At 37.0% G+C, this 20,391-nt stretch overlaps 4 protein-coding genes across 4 annotated transcripts; all 4 read left to right on the top strand.

Annotated features, from left to right (window-relative positions):
• Positions 1 to 363: 363 nt before the first annotated feature.
• Positions 364 to 2,543, top strand: LOC145548833 (C-type mannose receptor 2-like). The gene is made up of 3 exons (XM_081599878.1): positions 364 to 720; positions 810 to 1,166; positions 1,509 to 2,543. Exons 1-3 carry the CDS (start codon positions 447 to 449, stop codon positions 1,865 to 1,867), a joined length of 990 nt encoding a protein of 329 aa, XP_081456004.1. The 5' UTR covers positions 364 to 446; the 3' UTR covers positions 1,868 to 2,543.
• A 1,851-nt stretch (positions 2,544 to 4,394) lies between these two features.
• Positions 4,395 to 7,740, top strand: LOC103480318 (C-type mannose receptor 2-like). The gene is made up of 5 exons (XM_081599877.1): positions 4,395 to 4,950; positions 5,102 to 5,176; positions 5,320 to 5,703; positions 5,907 to 6,251; positions 6,410 to 7,740. The coding sequence occupies exons 2-5, from the start codon at positions 5,143 to 5,145 to the stop codon at positions 6,754 to 6,756; spliced, it is 1,110 nt and encodes a 369-aa protein (XP_081456003.1). The 5' UTR covers positions 4,395 to 4,950; positions 5,102 to 5,142; the 3' UTR covers positions 6,757 to 7,740.
• A 3,393-nt stretch (positions 7,741 to 11,133) lies between these two features.
• LOC103480319 (C-type mannose receptor 2-like) lies at positions 11,134 to 13,433 on the top strand. The gene is made up of 4 exons (XM_017310499.2): positions 11,134 to 11,504; positions 11,682 to 12,059; positions 12,279 to 12,632; positions 13,075 to 13,433. The coding sequence occupies exons 1-4, from the start codon at positions 11,471 to 11,473 to the stop codon at positions 13,416 to 13,418; spliced, it is 1,110 nt and encodes a 369-aa protein (XP_017165988.2). The 5' UTR covers positions 11,134 to 11,470; the 3' UTR covers positions 13,419 to 13,433.
• A 630-nt stretch (positions 13,434 to 14,063) lies between these two features.
• LOC103480320 (C-type mannose receptor 2-like) lies at positions 14,064 to 19,171 on the top strand. Its single transcript, XM_008435209.3, has 5 exons — positions 14,064 to 14,145; positions 15,977 to 16,068; positions 16,187 to 16,564; positions 17,700 to 18,065; positions 18,355 to 19,171. Exons 2-5 carry the CDS (start codon positions 16,035 to 16,037, stop codon positions 18,711 to 18,713), a joined length of 1,137 nt encoding a protein of 378 aa, XP_008433431.2. The 5' UTR covers positions 14,064 to 14,145; positions 15,977 to 16,034; the 3' UTR covers positions 18,714 to 19,171.
• The last annotated feature ends 1,220 nt before the right edge of the window (positions 19,172 to 20,391 follow it).

Below are 20,391 nucleotides of genomic sequence, written 5' to 3'. Positions count from 1 at the left end.
AACCTGACCTGATGCTGAAAAACGTTTGGAAAATGTTTACTGGGACCTAACCTGTTTTTTTATGTTGGCTTTTTTCCTCTCTAGTGTCTATCTCTAATCAAAATAGATGAACGAAGTAAATATGCAGTGGAATCTGTTTCTTCTTACTGCAATGGGTAAGATCTTATACATACATTTTATTATTTAGATTTTATCTAAAATCATTGTAATTCAATTTGACCTAATCAAATCAATGGATAACACAATAAACATTTTATTCTGCTTTAACATAAAGCTGATTTTGTAATGTGATTTAAAAAAAGTTTGTCTTTATTTTGTTTTTAGCTCAGAATTATCTGATGGACTGTCATCTCTATGAGTTTCACTACATTAAAGAAGAAAAGAGCTGGACTGAAGCTCAGAAGTACTGCAGAGAGAAACACACTGACCTGGTCACAGTAACTAACATGACGGACATGAACAGACTCATCAGTATCTCACTAAGAGGAATAAATGAAGCTTGGATTGGTCTGTATGATCAAACAAATGCAGAGAGATCATGGCACTGGTCTCTGCCTGGAGTGGAGTTCAATGAAAGTGAGACAAACTGGGCAGCAGAAGAACCAAATAATCTCCTACCTGGAGGCCAAAACTGTGGGATTATATGGAAAGATGCCCCTTATTTTCTTGAGTGGGGAGATTTATCCTGTAATGAACAGCATAATTTTCTCTGCTATAACGGTGAGAAAATTTGTCTTTACTTTGTCTAGATCCTCTCATTAATGTTTATTTTAAGACTTACATACTTACAAAGTTTTTTGTGCTCACAGAAAATAATTCATCACAGAAATACCACTTGATTTATGAAGCAAAGAACTGGACAGAAGCTCAGAGTTACTGCAGAGAGAAACACACAGACCTGATCAGTGGAAAGAAGCAGCTACAGGATGGAGAAGTGAACAAGGGGTTCAATTTAATGACTGCAAATTCAAAGTACATATTTATGGGTCTGTTCAGTGACACCTGGATGTGGTCAGATGGAAACAGTTTCTCCTTCAGACACTGGAATCTGAAGTTTGACAATCAGAGAATCAACAGTGGTCAATGTGCCGTGACTGTGTTTGGTGATGGAGGCAGATGGAAGAATGAGAACTGTGATGAAAGAAAACCCTTCATCTGTTATGATGGTGAGTTGTCATTTTGTATTTGCATGTACATTACTGGACAAGGAAGGAAGAACGGATGGATTTACAACAGGGGTGTCAAACTCCAGTCCTCGAGGGCCGGTGTCCTGCAACTTTTAGAAGTGCCTCTGCTGCACCACACCTGAATAGAATAATTAGGTCCTTAGCATGGCTCTGGAGAACTGAGAAGGTAATTAAGCCATTTGATTTAGGTGTTTTGTACCTGTGGCACATCTAAAAACTGCAGGACAGCGGCCCGTCAGGACTGGAGTTTGACACCCCTGATTTACAACAATGACCAGAATAAAGAAAAAGATGATATGTCTTTCTTCCTTAAATCAACAGATAAAGTGATCCTGATCAAAGAGAAGATGAACTGGGAGGACGCCTTGTACTACTGCAGAGATCACCACCATGACCTGGTCACCATCACCAACATGGATGATCAGAGATGGATCCAGGAGAAAGTCAAGAAGGCATCGACTGGTTATGTCTGGATGGGTCTGTGTTACACCTGCACTCTGGATTTCTGGTTCTGGGTCAGTGATGAGGTGGTCAGATACAAGAACTGGGCCGAAGGTCAACCAATGGACGACTGTGACATGTCTGGAGCCATGGAGACGGGAGGAAAATACAAGTGGTTTAAAAGAAATGATGCAGACATGTTTAACTTCCTCTGTTCTACACATCCACCAGGAGAATAAGTGATGCGTTATACAGCACTTACTCTCATATTCTTGTACATGAATGCTGATATATGTAGAAAAGGAAATGATTTCACATAGTAGGTTATGTTGTTTGGATTTTGTTGTGTTTTACGTCATATGTACAGGGTTTCACCCAGAAAACGTTCTAAGCCTGGTGATCAGGGCGCAACGGCAGTCATTCATCCAGCCACCTGCCGTGTTTTTGAGTTAAAAAATCTTTAAAGTTGACAGGAAATTTGAAAATATCATTTGATAGTCATAATTTTTTTTAGTGTTTAGACTAATACCTAAACACCAACTAGACATTCTTAAAAAAAAGCAATCATTAAAAAAAAACCCCATTAAAAACCAACAATGCTAAGGCTGGTGGGGGCACAAGTAAAGCCTGGTTTCCCGCCAGGCTTATAATACACTGATGGAAACCCTGATGCATATGTATCATGTAGTTATGTTTTCTCAAAGCACATATAACTTGTTTTAAATTTAATCTAATAATATGCATGTTTATGTTTATATTCTCAATGTATCCAGATCTCTCACATGTTTAATTGATCACGATATTAAAGTATTACATTACTGTATGTATAAAAGCAAAGCAAAAAAAAGGACAATAAAGTATAACCAAAATATCTACTGATTTATTTATTCATTAGATCATTAGATTTAAGATATATTTTTCTTTCACCCCGGCTCACAATTTGGATTTCAACTGGTGGACAGCAATTATAATTTAATATTGCTGCATAAATGAAGTTACCACAAGGCTAACAGCAATACTATAATATATTAATAGTTGCTTTTGAGAAATAACAAATAAAAAAATGTTAAACATTGGAGGGTTAAACTGTTTGATCTAAATTCTCAGTAGATGTAACGAAAGTGGTGGTTTAATTTCCATTATGCAACATATCTGCTGATGCAGTTTAAACACAAGGATAAAATATCACTTTTGTTGAGTATATTCATATGGATGAAACTTATAAAAGTTCCAGTGAATATGCTGGAAAATATTCAGTTTCATACCATTTTCATTATATTTTTGCCCACTTTTCTATAAAGCTCATAAAATCACCTCCACTGAAATTACAAACTTTAAAAATTATATTTTGAGTCTTTTACAGAACAAAGATGTTTTGACATCAACACGTGAAAGTTTTCCATTTGGGAATTTGATCTCAGTATTTCACTATTCAAATGCTGCAGTAAAAAACAGGAACTCTGATGAGAGAAGGAAGCATTTTGTACAAAAGACTGTCTGTTTGCACAGCAACTTTCACCAGGAAGACAAACTTTTAGATAATGTGATTAGTTCTATTTATGAACAAACAAGAAACCTCTATGAAAGCGAGCTTTTGCCCTTCTGCTCCACGGGAGGTTTCTGTCCTCCCTGAGCTCGCCTTAGGACACCTGCGTTACCGTTTGACAGGTGTACCGCCGCTGAGCGGCTTTTGTAAATGTCCAGTGGGCGAATCAGGAAATTCTGTTTTGAGAACAAACAAGGAAAACGGCAACCGAACAAGAAATGCTTCAAAACAGGAAATAACACAAAATAGAAAAATGACAAGCAATAAAGTTGTTTTTTTAACAATCTTGTAATCTTACATTTTGAAATTCTAGGTAATAAGTTACTTATGGAGAGTGAAATGGTGAATTAAAATCTTCTGGTTATCTCAGATCAAGCTGAGTGAGCAGCAGATCCAGGGGGAAACCCAGACATGACTGTGGGTTATGTGTGGGCTGAACACTGTACAAAATGAAAATGAATTGAAAATCAGAGTATCAAATTCACTCCCGAAAGAATTAAAACAGTTTCTGTTAAACGAACCTGATTTCTTTTAACAAAGAAAAAGTTAAAAATAAAGATTCACTTTTGTCTCAAAGCTGAACGTTCCTGCCTGGTAGGGGGCGCTCTTGATGCTTATATTTCCTCAACAACGCCTGATACCAAGGAAAATAAGACAAATGTAGCTAAGATATTAGACGTTGGTGCTGTAAAATAAAGTAACTCACTAATCAACTTGATTCAGTCCATCAGTGGCGCAACCTTCCTTCCCCCGAAGGAAGGTTGACGGAGCGTGGAAAACATACGCAGCCCACCCCCCGAGACGACGACACTTGAAGGATAAATTTACCTCGTCACGTGCGCGAGGTGAAGGAGCGAAAGGCGCGCTGAAGTGTATGGGAAAACATAATCGGCGCGCCGCCCCCTCCAGACGGGGTTTTGACGCCCCCTCTGGTGCAGCGCCCCTATGCGTTGCATGCGCTGCATACCCACTTTTTGCGCCACTGCAGTCCACAGATAAAGCAGTCCTCTCCTCCCTCATGATCAGTTCCAGAGCTGAAATCAGAACATCTCCATGTGGCTCAGAAAACATTTTCCAAAACCTCCAAATCTCTCAGTTTCTTCTGCTTTGCCTTCATGAATGACCCATTTTTCCTAAATAAATTATCACTGAACTGACCTGAAGGAAGATGGACAAAAAAAAAATAAAATAAAATGTCTGTGATTCATGTTGTTCACCTGCTGCACTAAAACACATGTGATTTGTCAACTTGCTGGGTTTTTAGCAGATAAATTAACAATTTATCTAAATGCAATGTGAAGCAAAATTGGAAATTAAAAAATGGATTAAAAAGAAAGTTTTTCTAGAAACTCCTGGTGTTCATTTCAAAGCTGGTGAATAAAGATCAGCTTTCACACTGGAGCGGCTTTTCTCACATGTTGATCAGTTTGTCCTCCAAATAAACTATAATAAACTTTTTAATTTTTTTTTTTTTAGAAAGGATAATAGAAATTATGCTCCATATACCGGAGCCTCACAAGGATCACGTGTTGCTGAATTCAGACAGTCAAAGTTTTCCTGGTCATTTTCCCAAACTGCAGAGTTTTATGCATAAAATAAATGTTTTTGTTTCCTCTTCCTGGATTTTCTTCTCATACACTTTCTACCCTATTTTGAATATTTAAATTACGAAATAACAAAACTCTGCAGGGTGAACTATGACACTAACATTTATCTGGGACAGTTTACAGCTGAACATCAAGAGGAGCATGTCACTGAGGGACAAAGAGAAGAAATGTAAGTTTCAGATCCCAGTCTGATTGTTTGTAATCTGTTCTAAACCTGATCCGTCTCTCTGTCCATCTTGGTCTCTCTGCTCTCATTGTTTCTCTGTCCAGTGGAGGGAGAGCTGCAGCTTTTCACTGTTTAAATGTTCTTCATCCAACAGAGACAAACTGCTGGAGGAAAATAATTCATCTGACAACAAAGATGCAGTGGAGTCTGATTCTGCTCTTCCTGATGGGTAAGTTGATCTGAAACACGACTAGACTATGAGGAAACAGAGTTACCTCTGAATTATCACACATAAATGTTAATGAAAGCTGTTCATTAACTGCTTGGGAAGAAATTCTTCCAATTTCAGAACAACATGTTTTATGTTCACAGCTCAGTGTTGCTTCATGGACTGTCAGCTCTATCAGTTTCACTACATTAATGAGAATAAGACCTGGACTGAAGCTCAGCAGTACTGCAGAGAGAAACACACTGACCTGGTCACAGTGACTAATATGAAGGACATGAAGAGACTCATCAACATCTCAGGAGATCAGAGGGAAGCTTGGATTGGTCTGATCAGTAAACCAGAATTTAACAGAACATGGTTCTGGTCTCTGACTGGAGTGGAGTTTGATGAAAGTGAAACAAACTGGAAAACAGGAGAACCATCTGATAGAGGAAAACAAGGTTCTGAGAACTGTGTGGCTGTGAATCAAAATCTCACCTGGCTAGATCAGGGTTGTCAATGGCCTGAATATTTCCTCTGTTATGATGGTGAGTATTAAGAAAAACTCTTTTGATTGTCCAATAAAAATATCTGGATAAAACATTTAACAAAAAAAAGGAAGTAGTAATTTCTCTCTCAAATAACAGTAACTGTAGATTCAATGCGTCTGCCAGTGAACCTGATTTTATTAGATTAGATTTTATTATTAGAGTTATAAATTTTGATTTGCATTTGTCTGTTCACTCCACAGACACTGATGCATCCCATAAATATCACTTGATTAGAGAGGAGAAGTCCTGGCTGGAAGCTCAGAGTTACTGCAGAGAGAAACACACAGACCTGATCAGTGGAACGAAGCAGCTACAGGATGAAGAAGTGAAGATGATGAACTTTGCAGATCATAGAGCATACTTTGGTCTGTTCAGAGACAACTGGAGGTGGTCAGATGGAAGCAGTTTCTCTTTCAGACACTGGAAAAAAAACTTTAACAATCCAGAATCCATCAGTGATCAATGTGCCATGACTGTGTTTGGTGATGGAGGCAGATGGAAGAATGTGAACTGCTCTGTGAGAAAACCCTTCATCTGTTATGATGGTGAGATGCTCTGACTTGCATGTTAACAAATCAACAGAATAATTAGAATATTTTTAAATGTTAATTTAAATTTGTGCATATTTTCAAGTGTTTTTAAGATGGGCATTATATTTAATGTCTAACCTGTAAGTGTTTCTCTTTTTTTGTACCCGTGACAGATAAAGTGATCCTAATCAAAGAAAATAAAACCTGGAAGGACGCCTTGACCTACTGCAGAGATCATCATAATGACCTGGTCACCATCACCAACATGGATGACCAGAGACGGATCCAGGAGAAAGTCAAGGAGGCATCGACTCCTTTTGTCTGGTTGGGTCTTCGCTTCCACTGCTTTCGTAACGTCTGGTTCTGGGTCTGTAAGGAGATGATCAGCTATCAGAACTCGACCTCAGCAGGATGGATGAATGACTGTAACATTTCTGGAGCCATGCAGGCTGGAGGAGAACATAGATGGTTCCAGAGAAACGACACAGAGGAACTGAACTTCATCTGTTCTAAGGGTTAAAGTTCACTCTGCTCTCTAGTGACATGAGTTTGATTTTCCAAAGTGAATATTTGGTTGTTTGACTGTATAAACCTTTGAAATGTAATTTTAAAGTAGAAACTGAAGTTGCAGCTCCAGTAGGTCTCTTCTTGCAGGGTTCTGGAAACAGCCAGGTGTTGATGTTTGGCCTGATTAAAGCTGCCATCAGGCACATCAGGAGGTTTTCCCCTCTCCCTCCTCAGAACCTCTTGGTCTGTTTTGTGTCCTATGGTTGGATTTTGTTAGGGTTGTTTTGGGTTTCGCTAACTTTTGGTTATTTATGGGGTTTTACATTAATCTATTCTGGTTTCTCATTTTTTCAGGTTTGATTTCTTTCATATAATAAAATCATTTTTCTCAAAGTCAGAAAATCCTTGTGTGGTTTCCTGTAATGTTACCCCAACAGACGAGCCCAGTGGACGTAACTCTACATTTAGATAGAACAAAATCTTATTAGCAGAAGACTCAGTTATCGCTCCTAACATTCAGACAGTTTGTAATCTGTAAACACAATAAAACAGGTTTAATATCTATGGAGAGAAAACACTTCATATGACGATCCCCCCCCCAAAATATTGCTGTCTGTTGCATTTATGCTTCACTAATATTGTTCAAATGAAGGCTGAGAACTAGTTTGTATAGAGCTACCTTCGATTAATATCAACTGGAATGATTTTTTTGTCATGTAGTTTTTGTTTTCTTCTAATCATAAAAAGAACTTTGAACTGCCTTGTTGCTAAAAACGTGCTGTATCAATAAACTTCTTTAAACAAGCACATATATTGTGTTGAAGTTACTTGCAAGTTAGTTTTTTTTCTTATTTCAAGTGTGCAGAAAATTCTGCAATAGAACCTAGAATATTTTGATGTTTTGCAGTGCAAAACATCATAAAGCCACCAGAGGGCAGCGGCCACATTACTTTATTATTTTTAAGCGTATTCTTATGACACAGGGGAGGAAAATAAATGTTAACCTCTTACACCCTAAGGGGTATAAATAAATTTCCGCCTGACAAAAACACACAAAAGTAAATCACTTATAGCCTCACAGCTATTAGATTTAATAAGAAACTTTTGGTACCTCTGTAAAGGTAAGATGTCATAGAATGGTTTTCTGGTGTCAGCACCATTGTAGCTTTGACCCTGCCTGAAATATTAGGGACAAAATATAAAATATTTTGCATTTTTTTGAACCTCGCCAAAATTTTCTTTGAAATAAACATTGAAAACACTACCAAAATAGTATTTGTAACACAAAAAAGTAGTACAGACTTTTAAATCTAAATGTTGTGTAAAAGTATACCAAATTTGGACTCAATCAGATGAATCATATTTATTTTAGAATGGTATTAGTGAGAAATTTCTTAGGCGGAGAGGCCATTTTGGCACATTTATCCAAAATGTCACCAAACTGTGCCAAATGTGTTTTTTACATCAATACTGGGGGTTTGTTAAAATTAAATAGCTTATTACCATCTAATGACACTTTCTACATATAATATAACCATTGGTCATGACATTTACCCCATTTATATGCAAAATGTACCATTGTGCACAGTGTAATATGTATAATAATGATGATGTGAAAGCTCTTTCTTTGACTCCAAATAGAAAACTTTTATTGAAACAAGATAAAACAGTCAAAAATACTTTTTGAATAATTTAAAAGAGCAAATAAACAATTTTGAAAATCCACCACCACCATCACCACCAAAAAAATGGATATCTTACCTCAAAGAAGGTGAAGAATCATGAGAGGTGGGGGAGGTGGGGGGAGGTTCAGCGTCACCCGAGCTTGATGGTTCGGCTTCCACTCGACTATAAATAAAAATAAAGTATTTGAAGAATTAGAGGTTTATTACAAAGTAATGAACCAAAGTAAACATGAAATCCTTACTAGTAAAATAAAACATATTTTAGTAAAACATAAGTAAACAAATAACCACGTGGTTTTACTTCCTGCCGTTATTACAAGCATATAATCACTGAAATTAATAAATAAATAGAACCAAAACATCAAATATTTTGTGTGAAATTGCGGGGGGAAACTTACACATCACCGTGATCAAGTCTGTCAGCTGTGTCCTGCTCTTCCTCCTCGTCCGAATCCCACCAGCTATCTGAAGAGCTAGCTCAACTCGTAGCAAATCGAAAAACTGTTGTTGTTCAAAAGCCTTCAAAAGCCTCTAAATCGTCCAGTTTCTGCTGCTATGATCGATTTATCATAAAAAAATCAAAACTGAACTCACGGAACCGAGATAACTCCACGTGCTCAGACTCCCGTGTACCACACGTGCTTATGCACCGAGAACGCCCCGAGAGCGCATAAATTACGCACACATTTAGATCGGGTTCCGAAAAATACGTCATGATTTTGCATAGCCGACATCTTGTGCCATACTCTGAGAGTCTTTCCACTGTCTCGTGAAGCCATAAAATGGCCGTGATGATCAGCTGATCGGGGGTTTTCCGGGCAGTTGCGTCATCGCCCGAGGACCTTTAAATCTCATCAGCTGTTTTTAAATAGCTCTAAAATCTTAACATTTTGGGCAAAACCTTTATGCGGAATAGTTTTTGAAAGATTAAAGCCTCTTTTAGCGGATAATAATAAAAAAAAAAATTTAAAGGCACACGGAGCCTTTGTTTACAGAGCGAGTCGAGGTCACATGGCAGCTGGAACCTCCGGAGGGTCCGTCGGGCTTAATTAATATTGAAATGTTAACGCAGGTGTGTGTCTCTCCTTGGTTCTGTACTGCAGCATCAAATGTCTAAAGGACAATAATAAATTACTATTATTTTTTAAAATTATTGTTATTTGTCTTTATTATCATTGTACAGAAGCCCAACAAAATGTCTTTTCAGTCCAGTCGATTTACTATGTAAGCCTGTATTTAATCACTAGGTCAATTTTATTTCACATGTGCCTACATGTGCAGCAGTGTGTTGACAAACATTTTTATGTAAGCAATTTCCCTAAGCGCGAATTTCCTACAACAAAATGTACTAACATAATTCTCTTCAGCAGCTTGACTATTTTAAAGGTGATGGTCTCATCTCAGCACATATTGGAAAAAAAAACATGTTAGGATCATTTGCTGATGGTTCTTTGAAAGTTCCAGAATAACGCACTGCATTTGGGAATTTTAGGAAACTTACAGCAATAATCCCAATGCACCAGCAATGTGCAGCTTTATTACATTTACACAAAAATAAATGCAATCCCAGACTTTGAAATAAATTGGACTTTGAGAAAAATGTCAGATGTTAAACATTGTATGTGTATTACTCAAGCCACAGGTGATAGGCAACATTGTCCTTTGGACAAACAAAGATAACACAGATCACCACACCATTCTAACACAGTGCAGGTTTGTAGATCTACTAACTAACGGTACACTGAAAGTCTCAAAATCTCGTGACATGTGTAACGTGCCAAATCGACGCTAAGAAACTTACCGGGCTTAATGTGTTTATCAGGTGATTCCATCTTGAACCTTTAGGTGTGTTTTTTAGCATAAAAACGCTCCCGCAGATCCTCACAGCATGTTTTATGGAGGTGCATCATTGCAAAAAGTTACATTATGACAAAGTCATTAACAACTAATGTACCTCTATGGGTCTGTTTGTTTAGTAAAAGTGTTGAGTCCGTTTCTAGAGTCAAGTTGCCGTAGGGAAATGATCAGACATAATCAGTCCAAAATGCAAAAAAATACACAAATATTGTCAGCTAAATGTGTTGCTGTTTGCATCGTCTCTTCTCTTCATTTTATGCTTGTTTTTGTTTCTAAGATTATAATATTATAATATATATATCCTCTAGGTTTAATTTAATTTATAATGACTGTAATTTCCATACGTCGTTTCTCAACTTGGTTGAATTCATATTTATTAAAACATTCTTTTTGGTCAGTTCTTGGTAAGTTTTTGATGAAACATTATAAAATTTAAAATACAAAAACGTTAAATGATAGGTGTCCCAGGTTGAAGTGACAATTATTTTGACCTATTTCAGTGTTTTTTTTTATTGTAATGTTGAAAATCAGAAAAGAACAACATGCCACATTTTGCTTAACTGTCATCAGATCCAAGCACCCAGACTCTGCTAAACTCTCGAAAGCTTCACATTAAGAGTCAAATCTTGATTCAGCTCAGTTCCTCTGCCACCTCATCTCATTCACACATTGTTACCATTTAAGTACGCTATGAAACAGCTCACATGTATGGTGCTTTCCTTTTTTGTTTATTGAAATAAGGTTTCTAAGCAAACAAAATAATCAGTCATGGGTGAGGCTGAGCATTTCCATAAGATCTGCCTTCAGCTGAATTTCAGGACAAAGCAGTTCTCAACAAGAGGACAACCGTAAGTGTTTCATCTGCTTGTTATTTGACAATCTGTTAATAGCTTGTATGGATACTGTATGTGTCTACATTAAGCTGCAATAGTCTGGAAATAGCAGAGTAAGTGTTGTAGAGGATGAACTAGCACTTATGAGAATTGAGCTTCTGATCAGAGAAATGCAACCAAAGTGGCTGAAAAAAGGGGGAAAAACTGTAAATACCAGATATTCTGATAATCCTTGAGGGAAATATGTATCTATTTAGTCTGTTGTTTGCCTTTTTTAATTTTTACAGTGGCTGAAAACAATTAAACAAGAGTTTAAACGTGAAAAAGATCACCTCCATTCGACCCAGCAACCATGCAGTGGAATCTATTTCTGTTTATTCTCACAAGTAAGTATCTCTTTATGATTAATACAGCTGATGTTTTAGTCAAAACCCAATGACGTTTATTTTGCATTTACACTTAAAATTGAAGCATGGTAACACAAGAATATTGTGAAGTGAATAAAATGAAGCTGACAGACTTCTGTATGTTGAAACTCTTGTGATTGTATTTTTTGTGTTCAGCTCAGTGTTGTTTCATGGACTGTCAGCTCTATGAGTTTCACTACATTAATGAGAATAAGACCTGGACTGAAGCTCAGCAGTACTGCAGAGAGAAACACACTGACCTGGTCACAGTGACTAACAGGAAGGACATGAAGAGACTCATTGGGAACTCACCAGGAAATATGAAGGAAGCTTGGATTGGTCTGTATGATCAAACACATGGTACCAGAAAATGGTTCTGGTCTCTGCCTGGAGTGGAGTTTGATGAAAGTGAGACAAACTGGAATCATGGGGAACCCAATGATGCAGGAACTGAGAACTGTGGGATTGTATGGAAACATCTCCAGTGGGGAGACGTATCATGTAACAGTCCAGCACAATTTATTTGCTATGACGGTAATGACCTCTGTACATTTATTTTTTCTTCGACAAAGTTTTATTCAGATACAATTTTTCAAAGAACAGTAAGATGTGATAAAAATGTATTTTTCTAATTGATAGTCTTAAGTTATCCTCTTCTGTTGTTGCTGCTAATGTTCTTCTTACCTTTTTTGAATTCTAATGATTCTGAGAAAGATTTTTTTAGACTTCTGTCTTCTGACTTTAATTCCACAGACAACAATACTTCAAAGAAATTCAATTTAGTTGAAGAAGCAAAGTCCTGGCTGGAAGCTCAGAGTTACTGCAGAGAGAAACACACAGACCTGATCAGTGGAACGAAGCAGCTACAGGATGATGAGCTGAAGAAGATGTTAGAGTCTAAAGAAAATCATCAGTATATGTTCATGGGCCTGATCAGAGACACGTGGAGGTGGTCAGATGGAAGCAGTTTTTCTTTCAGACACTGGAATAAAAAGTTTGATGATGAGCAAAACAACAGTGGTCAATGTGCCGTGACTGTGTTTAGTGATGGAGGCAGATGGAGGAATGAGAACTGTGATGAGAAAAAACCCTTCATCTGTTATGACGGTGAGTTTAAGTTTACGTAATATCTCTGCACAGACCAAAACAAATCTGAGATATGATTTGGATTATTATGCTATGTTCATGTGCTTTTAAAATAAAATAGTCTTCTGGATTCTCCACAAATTCAAACAATCAAACAGTCAATTTGCTGGACAAAAATGTTCTGGATACAAGACTTGATAGATTCATGCTTTCTTGTCATTTACAACAAATTTTGACTTTGTCATTTGAACTCTTCTGGTTAAAACAAATCCAACTGGACCAGTGTATGTTTTGCCAATCTATTTTTGGTTTAGTAACATTGTGCAAATTATGTCTTTGGTTTCTATATTAGCTCGTGGGAGTGGCATCAAGTGTGATTAGAGAATGAACTGGTTGAATTCATGAGTTTTGGTTTACAATTTAAACAATCCTTTGGGTTTTCTATTTTCTGTTTCATTGACAGATAAAGTGATCCTGATCAGTGAAAAGATGAACTGGCTGGATGCTTTGACCTACTGCAGAGGTCACCACCATGACCTGGTCACCATCACCACCATGGATGATCAGAGATGGATCCAGGAGAAAGTCAAGAAGGCGTCGACTTATTTCGTCTGGTTGGGTCTGCGCTTCAACTGCAAACTGAAATTCTGGTCCTGGGTTTGTCGTGAGGCTATCGGTTACAGAACCCAGACGTCAGGACAGACGGACGGCTGTAACGTGTCTGGAGCCATGGAGACAGGAGGACGACACATGTGGTTCCAGAGAAACGGCGGAGAGGAGCATAATTTTATTTGTTCTAAGATTTAAACTAAAAGGTTTATTCTGCTCTTCTCTTCCAAGCAGGGGGTGGAGCAGTGACATGCTGTAGTTGAGTTCTTTACTTTTTACCATTGTATTGGTATCAAACTGAATGATATGTTTTATGTTCTACTTGGTGTCTGTAAACATCTGGTTACATTCAGCCTCCTGGTCATGTGATGCAGAACTTAAACTTATTTTATTATTTCTCCACTTTACTGGACACTTAGTGACTAAATGGGGCAAAACATCTGACAGAGCCAGTTATCGGACTGCAGTCACTTGTCTGAGTGGAAGAAGGGAGTTAAATGGAAGTTTTACAGGAAAAATATTTTATTGAATTTTGTGCTGCAAAAGGCAAATGAGTACATCTGTGGAAAATGACAACATTTTCCACATTTTTCACTCTGGGAGTGAATCCAGACAGAGCTTGTTATTAGTCTTTCTGGATTATCTGTCATGTTTGTGCAAATATTCAACTTTTTTTTTTACTAAATTATTGGCATTGCTAACTATAACACAACATAATCTAAACACCCCTGACTGAAGCTACTTCCTGTAGTAGATGGCCATCTGTCCCAGAGTTGTATTATTTGTGTAACCAAGCGACAGGCTTGAGTGACGCATTTATTCAAATTGTCTCTGCCAACAAAAGCCGTCTGTTCTGAGCAGCCGTCAATATTTCTCTCTGACCCGTCTTCAACCGAACCATTCATCTAAACAGATGTAACCAGATGTAAGTCTCTTCTCTGCTCATCATTTGATCGTATTCCTGTTCTATTGTTAAATGTATTGATTTTTTTTAATTTGCAGTTGAATCTCTTTTTATAACCATTTCAATTATTATAATTTTTTTTTGCATGTTATCTCTATGCTGTAACAAAATAATAAATAGAAAGTCTTCTCTGAAACTAACAGGCTCACATGTTGGTCATTTACCTTGATTTGTGTAAAGTTTCTTGAAGAAAGTAAGAAAGAAAAGAAACCGACTGTCATGTACGCAGCTCCCTTTGAGAGATGGAAAAATGATTTTCTTTTGCACTATCTTGCGTAGTGCCAAGCAATACTTTTGGGTTCCTTCACAACGATTTTATTATTATCATTTACAGGATCTCTTATTAACTAGATCATGGTTTTTATCCTCTGAATCCCACTTTTGTTCTTTGTGCGGCTCCCTCAGTTATAGATCTTATTTTTACCTTGGTACCAGTTGCAAGTTACTCTGCTGGTTGATGAGGCCCACTTTTGAGTAAAAATGTAAGACATATGTAAACAGTAGCTATGTCTCTGCTTGCTTCATCCAGTGGATGTTGCTTTTGTCCCCAGACTTTCAGCGTCTGATCTCAAGCATTGGCACTGCTTATTGTGACTCACTGAGTCTCCATAACTTGCTATCAGGTTCCCCTAAAACAAGTTGTTCCCTGCCTTTGAAAATTCAAATGAGTTCCAAAGTAATAATCTCAGACCATTGTTTGACATTCATAAACGTGAGATATAAATGCCAAACAATGGTCTGAGATTATTATTTTTGGAAGACATCTATTCACCTTTGGGGATCTCACTCTTCATTTCCACCCACAAACCAACATTTTATACTAATGATCTCATCCAGATAAGCTGGAGTTCCCCATCTGTCCTGGATAGTGTCTCACAAGTCCCCCTTTTCTGCTGCTATTGAGCTTTCACCTCTTGAAATGATTCTTGGACGTGTGTTTGAGGAGCAGCTCTGGGTCATTAGTTACATTTAGAAACTTGTGGATTCCTGAGTGAAGCCAAAAAACTTCACTCCAACTTGTCTACTGATCTGCGTATGGACTTAGGCAGGTTGTAGCTCCGTGTAGCTCCAGTGTAAGACGCCAGAAAAGAGCTAAAACATCTACGCCCGTTTGCTGATCCTGCATCACCACTTCGGATCCTGTAAGAGGATACGACGCTAATGTAAAATAAAAAGCTATTTTCATGCCTGAATATTCAAATAAGTTCCAGAGCAAAAGTAATTTGCGTCGGATACGACCACATATTTTACACTGACACATTGTTTTCACAGATGCAAAAACAATGAACTGATTAATACATCTTGCCAAAAGGAGGCGACTGGATGTATCTTATTCTTAACTGAACAGTATGAATTTCTGTATCCACTGCATGTATGCACTTCATTCAGAAGCATATGTACTTCATATGTTCCTGTATTTTTCATGTTTTTCCCCTATTCAGAAATCTATTTATATTGACAAGTTTAATTAATTGCTGAGTGAGAGGATGGATGGATGGATGGATGGATGGATGGATGGATGGATGGATGGATGGATGGATGGATGGATGGATGGATGGATGGATGGATGGATGGATGGATGGATGGATTTTCCTGTGAACTTTTAAAAGGGTTAAGGCTCAAGATAAAATAGTTGAATGGATGAATACACAAAAACAACAACTTTTACAAAACCTGGCCAGAAAACATTTAATTGTCTAGAATATAATCTGAATTAGTGGTAGACGTACTTATAATTGTTTTTACTATTGCAGACAGAATGTGTCTAAAAAATTTACTTTTTTCCCAACAGACATGGCTCTTTGAAACCAAAATTAAAACACAAACTGTTGACTCTTGACCAAGCAGATATGAAGCTGAATTTTTTTCTTCTCATTCTGTTGGGTAAGTGATTATAGATATAGTTTACAATTTTGATCGAATTCTTACAGCTAATTCAAAAAATAATAAATAAATAAATAAATACAAATCATTTACTTAATTTATTTTCTGTTATTAACAGGCTATTGTTGCTTCATGGACTGTCAGCTCTATGAGTTTCACTACATCAATGAGAATAAGAACTGGACTGAAGCTCAGCAGTACTGCAGAGAGAAACACACTGACCTGGTCACAGTGACTAACATGGAGGGCCTGAACAGACTCCTCAGCAAATCACCAGGATCAATGACAGAAGCTTGGATTGGTCTGTACGATCAAACACATGGTACCAGAACATGGCGCTGGTCTCTGCCTGGAGTGGAGTTTAATGAAAATGAGACAAAATGGAACGATAATGAGCCAAATGATAACGATATTGAAAACTGTGGGTTTATTGTAGAAAGTCTAAAGTGGGGCGACCTCTCTTGTAACAGACAGAAGTACTTTATCTGCTATAATGGTAAGATTGTTTTGTGTCATTAATTGGTCCTTTTTTTTTGCCTTTTTAAAATAAATATGAAAAAAAATACAATGATGAAAATGTTCCCACTTTTAAGCCCACTGGGTAGAAACCAGGGACCGTAATGAAATGTTTGCCTAGAGCCAGAGGAGGCAACATCAAATCTTTTTTAAAACTGGTAGCTAAGGACACCAGTAAAACTCTTATTGGTGCTGATGGTAACGACACCTCGCTTACGGTAGCCAACAGTAACTACAATTAATGCTACTTCAGTGTGTAAGTTTATTAAAACAGCACCAGATTCTGTCATTTGTTCATGACGCCACAGCTCAGATCAGTTAGGCATCATGCGGTCATTCCACCACTGGTTGTGTAGGTGGTGTCCAGAAAACAAACTGAGCTACTTTGTTGAACATTTTGTAGGAAACCTAATCTGATCCTGAGAAACGTCATTCATCCCACTTTGTACAGAACAGCTGCTCTAGTTTATTATTATTATTATTATTATTATTATTATTATTATTATTATTATTATTATTATTATTATTATTCATAATTTATTCATTTATTTATTTAGCTGAATTTATCAGTTCTCCAAAATCCTGAGATCTGAGGGATCAGAGGCAGAGTTGCAGGTGGAGCAAGATTTCTGATAAATATCAAAAAGGTTTATGTCTCTAATTTTAGCCATCCTCATTGACTCCCTGTTAAATACAGAATAAAATCTATGTAGCCCTTAATAGCCAAGCTCCATAATTCCTCAGAGTTCTGATTGTTAAATGCAGTATGCTCCTAGTTCAAACCTTAAAGCTCAGACTGCAGGTTTACTGCTGGTTCCTATCATTTCTAAAAGTAGAATGGGAGGCAGATCCTTTAGTTCTCAGGCTCCTCTCCTGTGGAAACAGCTCCCAGTTTTAGTCTGTGAAGAAGACACCCTGTCAACTTTTAAAACTCGGCTTGACAAAGCTTAAGTTATCCTGAGCTATCATTTAGTAATGCTGTTATACAGTTTAAGGCTGATGAAGGACAAACTGGCCACTTTTATAAAACTTAGAGTTTAAGAGTTTTTTCTTGGGGTTCTGAAACTGTCCCTGACTTTTAACACATCCTGCTCTCATTGACTGTCTCTCCACAGAAAGAAAAACTTCAGATAAATTCTATCTGATAAAACAAAATAAGACCTGGCTGGAGGCTCAGAGTTACTGCAGAAAGGAGCACACAGACCTGGTCAGTGGACTGGACCAGGTGACTGATGAACAGCTGAAGAATGTACTGAAATCGACAAACAGTTTGCAAGACGGACTAAAATATGTGTTTATGGGTCTGATCAGAGACTCCTGGAGGTGGTCAGATGGAAGCAGTTTCTCTTTCAGACACTGGAATCTACAGTTTGATGATGAGAAATACAACAGTGGTCAATGTGCCATGACTGTGTTTAGTGATGGAGGCAGATGGAAGAATGAGAACTGTGCTGAAAGAAAACCCTTCATCTGTTATGATGGTGAGTTTTTCTTCAACATTTTTGACTATAAAACAACAAAATCTACTTGCTTGAAATACAAACTGGAATATTACACATTATGTTGTAAACAATTCAGTCAATGAAAGACTTAACTTGGCATTCATTGACATGCTAATGTTCACTTTGCAGTAGCATAAATGCATAAGTTCTGGACGTTGCTGTTTTTCAAAGCACAGACCAAATTCGCATTTACAGGCTTTGAATAACCTATTGTCACAACAGCTGGATCAGAGATTCAGGTTTGATGTATTATTTGTTTCTCTCCCAGATAAACTGATTCTGATCAACAAAAATAAAACCTGGGAGGACGCCTTGTACTACTGCAGAGAGAATCACCATGACCTGGTCACCATCACCAACATGGATGACCAAATATGGGTCCAGGAGAAAACCAAGAAGGCCACAAGTCCTCTAGTCTGGATGGGTCTGCGTTACACCTGCACTCTGGATTTGTGGTTCTGGGTCAGTGATGAGGTGGTCAGCTATAAGAACTGGGCCAAAGATGAACCGATGGATGACTGTGACATGTCTGGAGCCATGGAGACGGGAGGAAAATACAAGTGGTTTAAAAGAAATGATGCAGACATGTTTAACTTCCTCTGTTCTACATATCCTCCAGAAGAATAAGTGATGTGTTATACATCACATGCAGTTTAATTTTGTCTGTTATGTGTTTAATTATTTTTATTATCTTGCTCTATGTTAACCACATGTAAACTATTGATACAGATTTGCCACAACCCAGTTCCTGTTTTTACTCATTCATGGTGTGTATTCTGTTATTTCCTGTTATGCATAGTACACTCATATCAAAAGTAATTTGCACTTAGCAGCTTTGTAAAGCTAAAAAAACTCTGGGCTTCTTTGCTAAACATAAATATAAGCTTCGCTCAATGGGGAAATGCTCTCAGATGAAGAGAAGCACACACACTTCCAAATTAAAGAAAGTATGGTTGAGTTCTTTAGGGTATATTTCCAATTAAAAATATATCTTTTTCAGCATGAAGATCTCAAACTAATACTAATGTTGCTTTTCTGTGAGAAACTGAATTGCATAATTAAAGATGGGTTCTTTCAGGTTCCAATACATTATGTTGTCTCACTTGATTCATGAATTTTGAGTCCTTTGTACACAATGCATTTTTAAGGTCCTGATTCTGCAAACTGTGCTTCTCCAGAGAGGTTAGTAAGTCATTTGATGTGTTTCATGAAAGCAACATCTGCTGCATGTTTTCCTCTACATGTGGAATCAGAAGTAAAATATGACAATGATGTAACATGAACAACACTAATACAGTTAATGTGCTTTTTTAACTTTAAAACAATCTTATTCAGAACATGGGACCTTGGTTCTGTGCAACCAGCTCTTTTAACAAGCTCAGCAGTTTTACTGATGAAATTGTTGTTTGTGCTTTTTTTTGTATAATCAATTCTCTCTGCTATAAAGATTGTAGAGAATTTAGAAAACCAGCAGCTTATTTTTGGTTTTCTAATATATATATATATATATATATATATATATATATATATATATATATTTTTTTTTTTTTTTTTCACAAATTGGCCATTACTCCTTTTTGGCAATAATGCATTTAAATCTATAAGTGTTTGTTGGTCCTTTTTAATCTTCAGTTTATTGTAGGATAAAAACATAGTAACTGTGGAGCAAAGTGTTCGTTAATCTGTAAATTCTTTAAATATTGTTTTACCACTTGTCATATTTTCAATCCGTTGCCAGACACAATTGATAGAAATGTGCACTTCTCCTTCACATTTATTGCACATATCATGTGTGGCTTTTCTGTGTCTTTATAATATCCAAGTTTTTTTTTTTAAGTCATTTAACTTTTAAAACTAATACTACTAATTATTTTATTTATTTAGTATTGTAAGACATCTAGTAGTAGTACCATGCTTGTTTCAGGATTGTTGGGTGTTTGGGTTTTGTTTTATTTTGCTGTGTTCTAATAAAACTATGATAAAACTCATAATAAAATTATGAGGTATATTGCGTTTGGACACTATTTATTCAAATGCTACCAAAACTTTTTAACCAGATGTAATTCCACAATGTAAGCAAACAGGATGTGTGTTACTTTGTGACACTTTTGTGTTTAGATGAGTTTGTGTTATAGACGAACTGGACGAGACATAAAACAGGAATCTGACGATAAAAAACAACAGAACTGCAGAGTGATGTCAAGATGTCTTCAGTGGTGAGACATATTGTGTGATATTAACATAAATGAAATGTTCTGCTTTATGTTACTGAAGGAAATATTCTCAGAAAGAGGTTCAAACTTGC

Source organism: Poecilia reticulata, chromosome 18 (genome assembly GCF_904066995.2).
Source record: "Poecilia reticulata chromosome 18, P_reticulata-male-v2, whole genome shotgun sequence".
In the NCBI taxonomy this organism is placed as follows: Eukaryota; Metazoa; Chordata; class Actinopteri; order Cyprinodontiformes; family Poeciliidae; genus Poecilia; species Poecilia reticulata.
Note: the sequence above shows the minus strand (reverse complement) of the source record. Positions and strands in the feature narration are given on the sequence as shown.

What these genes read in the sequence shown, in the direction of transcription:
- LOC103480320 (XM_008435209.3), top strand. Translation starts at nt 16,035, where the DNA reads ATGAAGCTGAATTTTTTTCTTCTCATTCTGTTGG. An exon ending in TTTTCTTCTCATTCTGTTGG is followed by an intron (nt 16,069 to 16,186) that starts GTAAGTGATTAT and finishes TGTTATTAACAG; the next exon opens with GCTATTGTTGCTTCATGGAC. An exon ending in GTACTTTATCTGCTATAATG is followed by an intron (nt 16,565 to 17,699) that starts GTAAGATTGTTT and finishes GTCTCTCCACAG; the next exon opens with AAAGAAAAACTTCAGATAAA.
- LOC103480319 (XM_017310499.2), top strand. Translation starts at nt 11,471, where the DNA reads ATGCAGTGGAATCTATTTCTGTTTATTCTCACAA. An exon ending in ATTTCTGTTTATTCTCACAA is followed by an intron (nt 11,505 to 11,681) that starts GTAAGTATCTCT and finishes TTTTGTGTTCAG; the next exon opens with CTCAGTGTTGTTTCATGGAC. An exon ending in ACAATTTATTTGCTATGACG is followed by an intron (nt 12,060 to 12,278) that starts GTAATGACCTCT and finishes TTAATTCCACAG; the next exon opens with ACAACAATACTTCAAAGAAA.
- LOC145548833 (XM_081599878.1), top strand. Translation starts at nt 447, where the DNA reads ATGACGGACATGAACAGACTCATCAGTATCTCACTAAGAGGAATAAAT. An exon ending in TAATTTTCTCTGCTATAACG is followed by an intron (nt 721 to 809) that starts GTGAGAAAATTT and finishes TTGTGCTCACAG; the next exon opens with AAAATAATTCATCACAGAAA. An exon ending in ACCCTTCATCTGTTATGATG is followed by an intron (nt 1,167 to 1,508) that starts GTGAGTTGTCAT and finishes TTAAATCAACAG; the next exon opens with ATAAAGTGATCCTGATCAAA.
- LOC103480318 (XM_081599877.1), top strand. Translation starts at nt 5,143, where the DNA reads ATGCAGTGGAGTCTGATTCTGCTCTTCCTGATGG. An exon ending in GATTCTGCTCTTCCTGATGG is followed by an intron (nt 5,177 to 5,319) that starts GTAAGTTGATCT and finishes TTATGTTCACAG; the next exon opens with CTCAGTGTTGCTTCATGGAC. An exon ending in ACCCTTCATCTGTTATGATG is followed by an intron (nt 6,252 to 6,409) that starts GTGAGATGCTCT and finishes TACCCGTGACAG; the next exon opens with ATAAAGTGATCCTAATCAAA.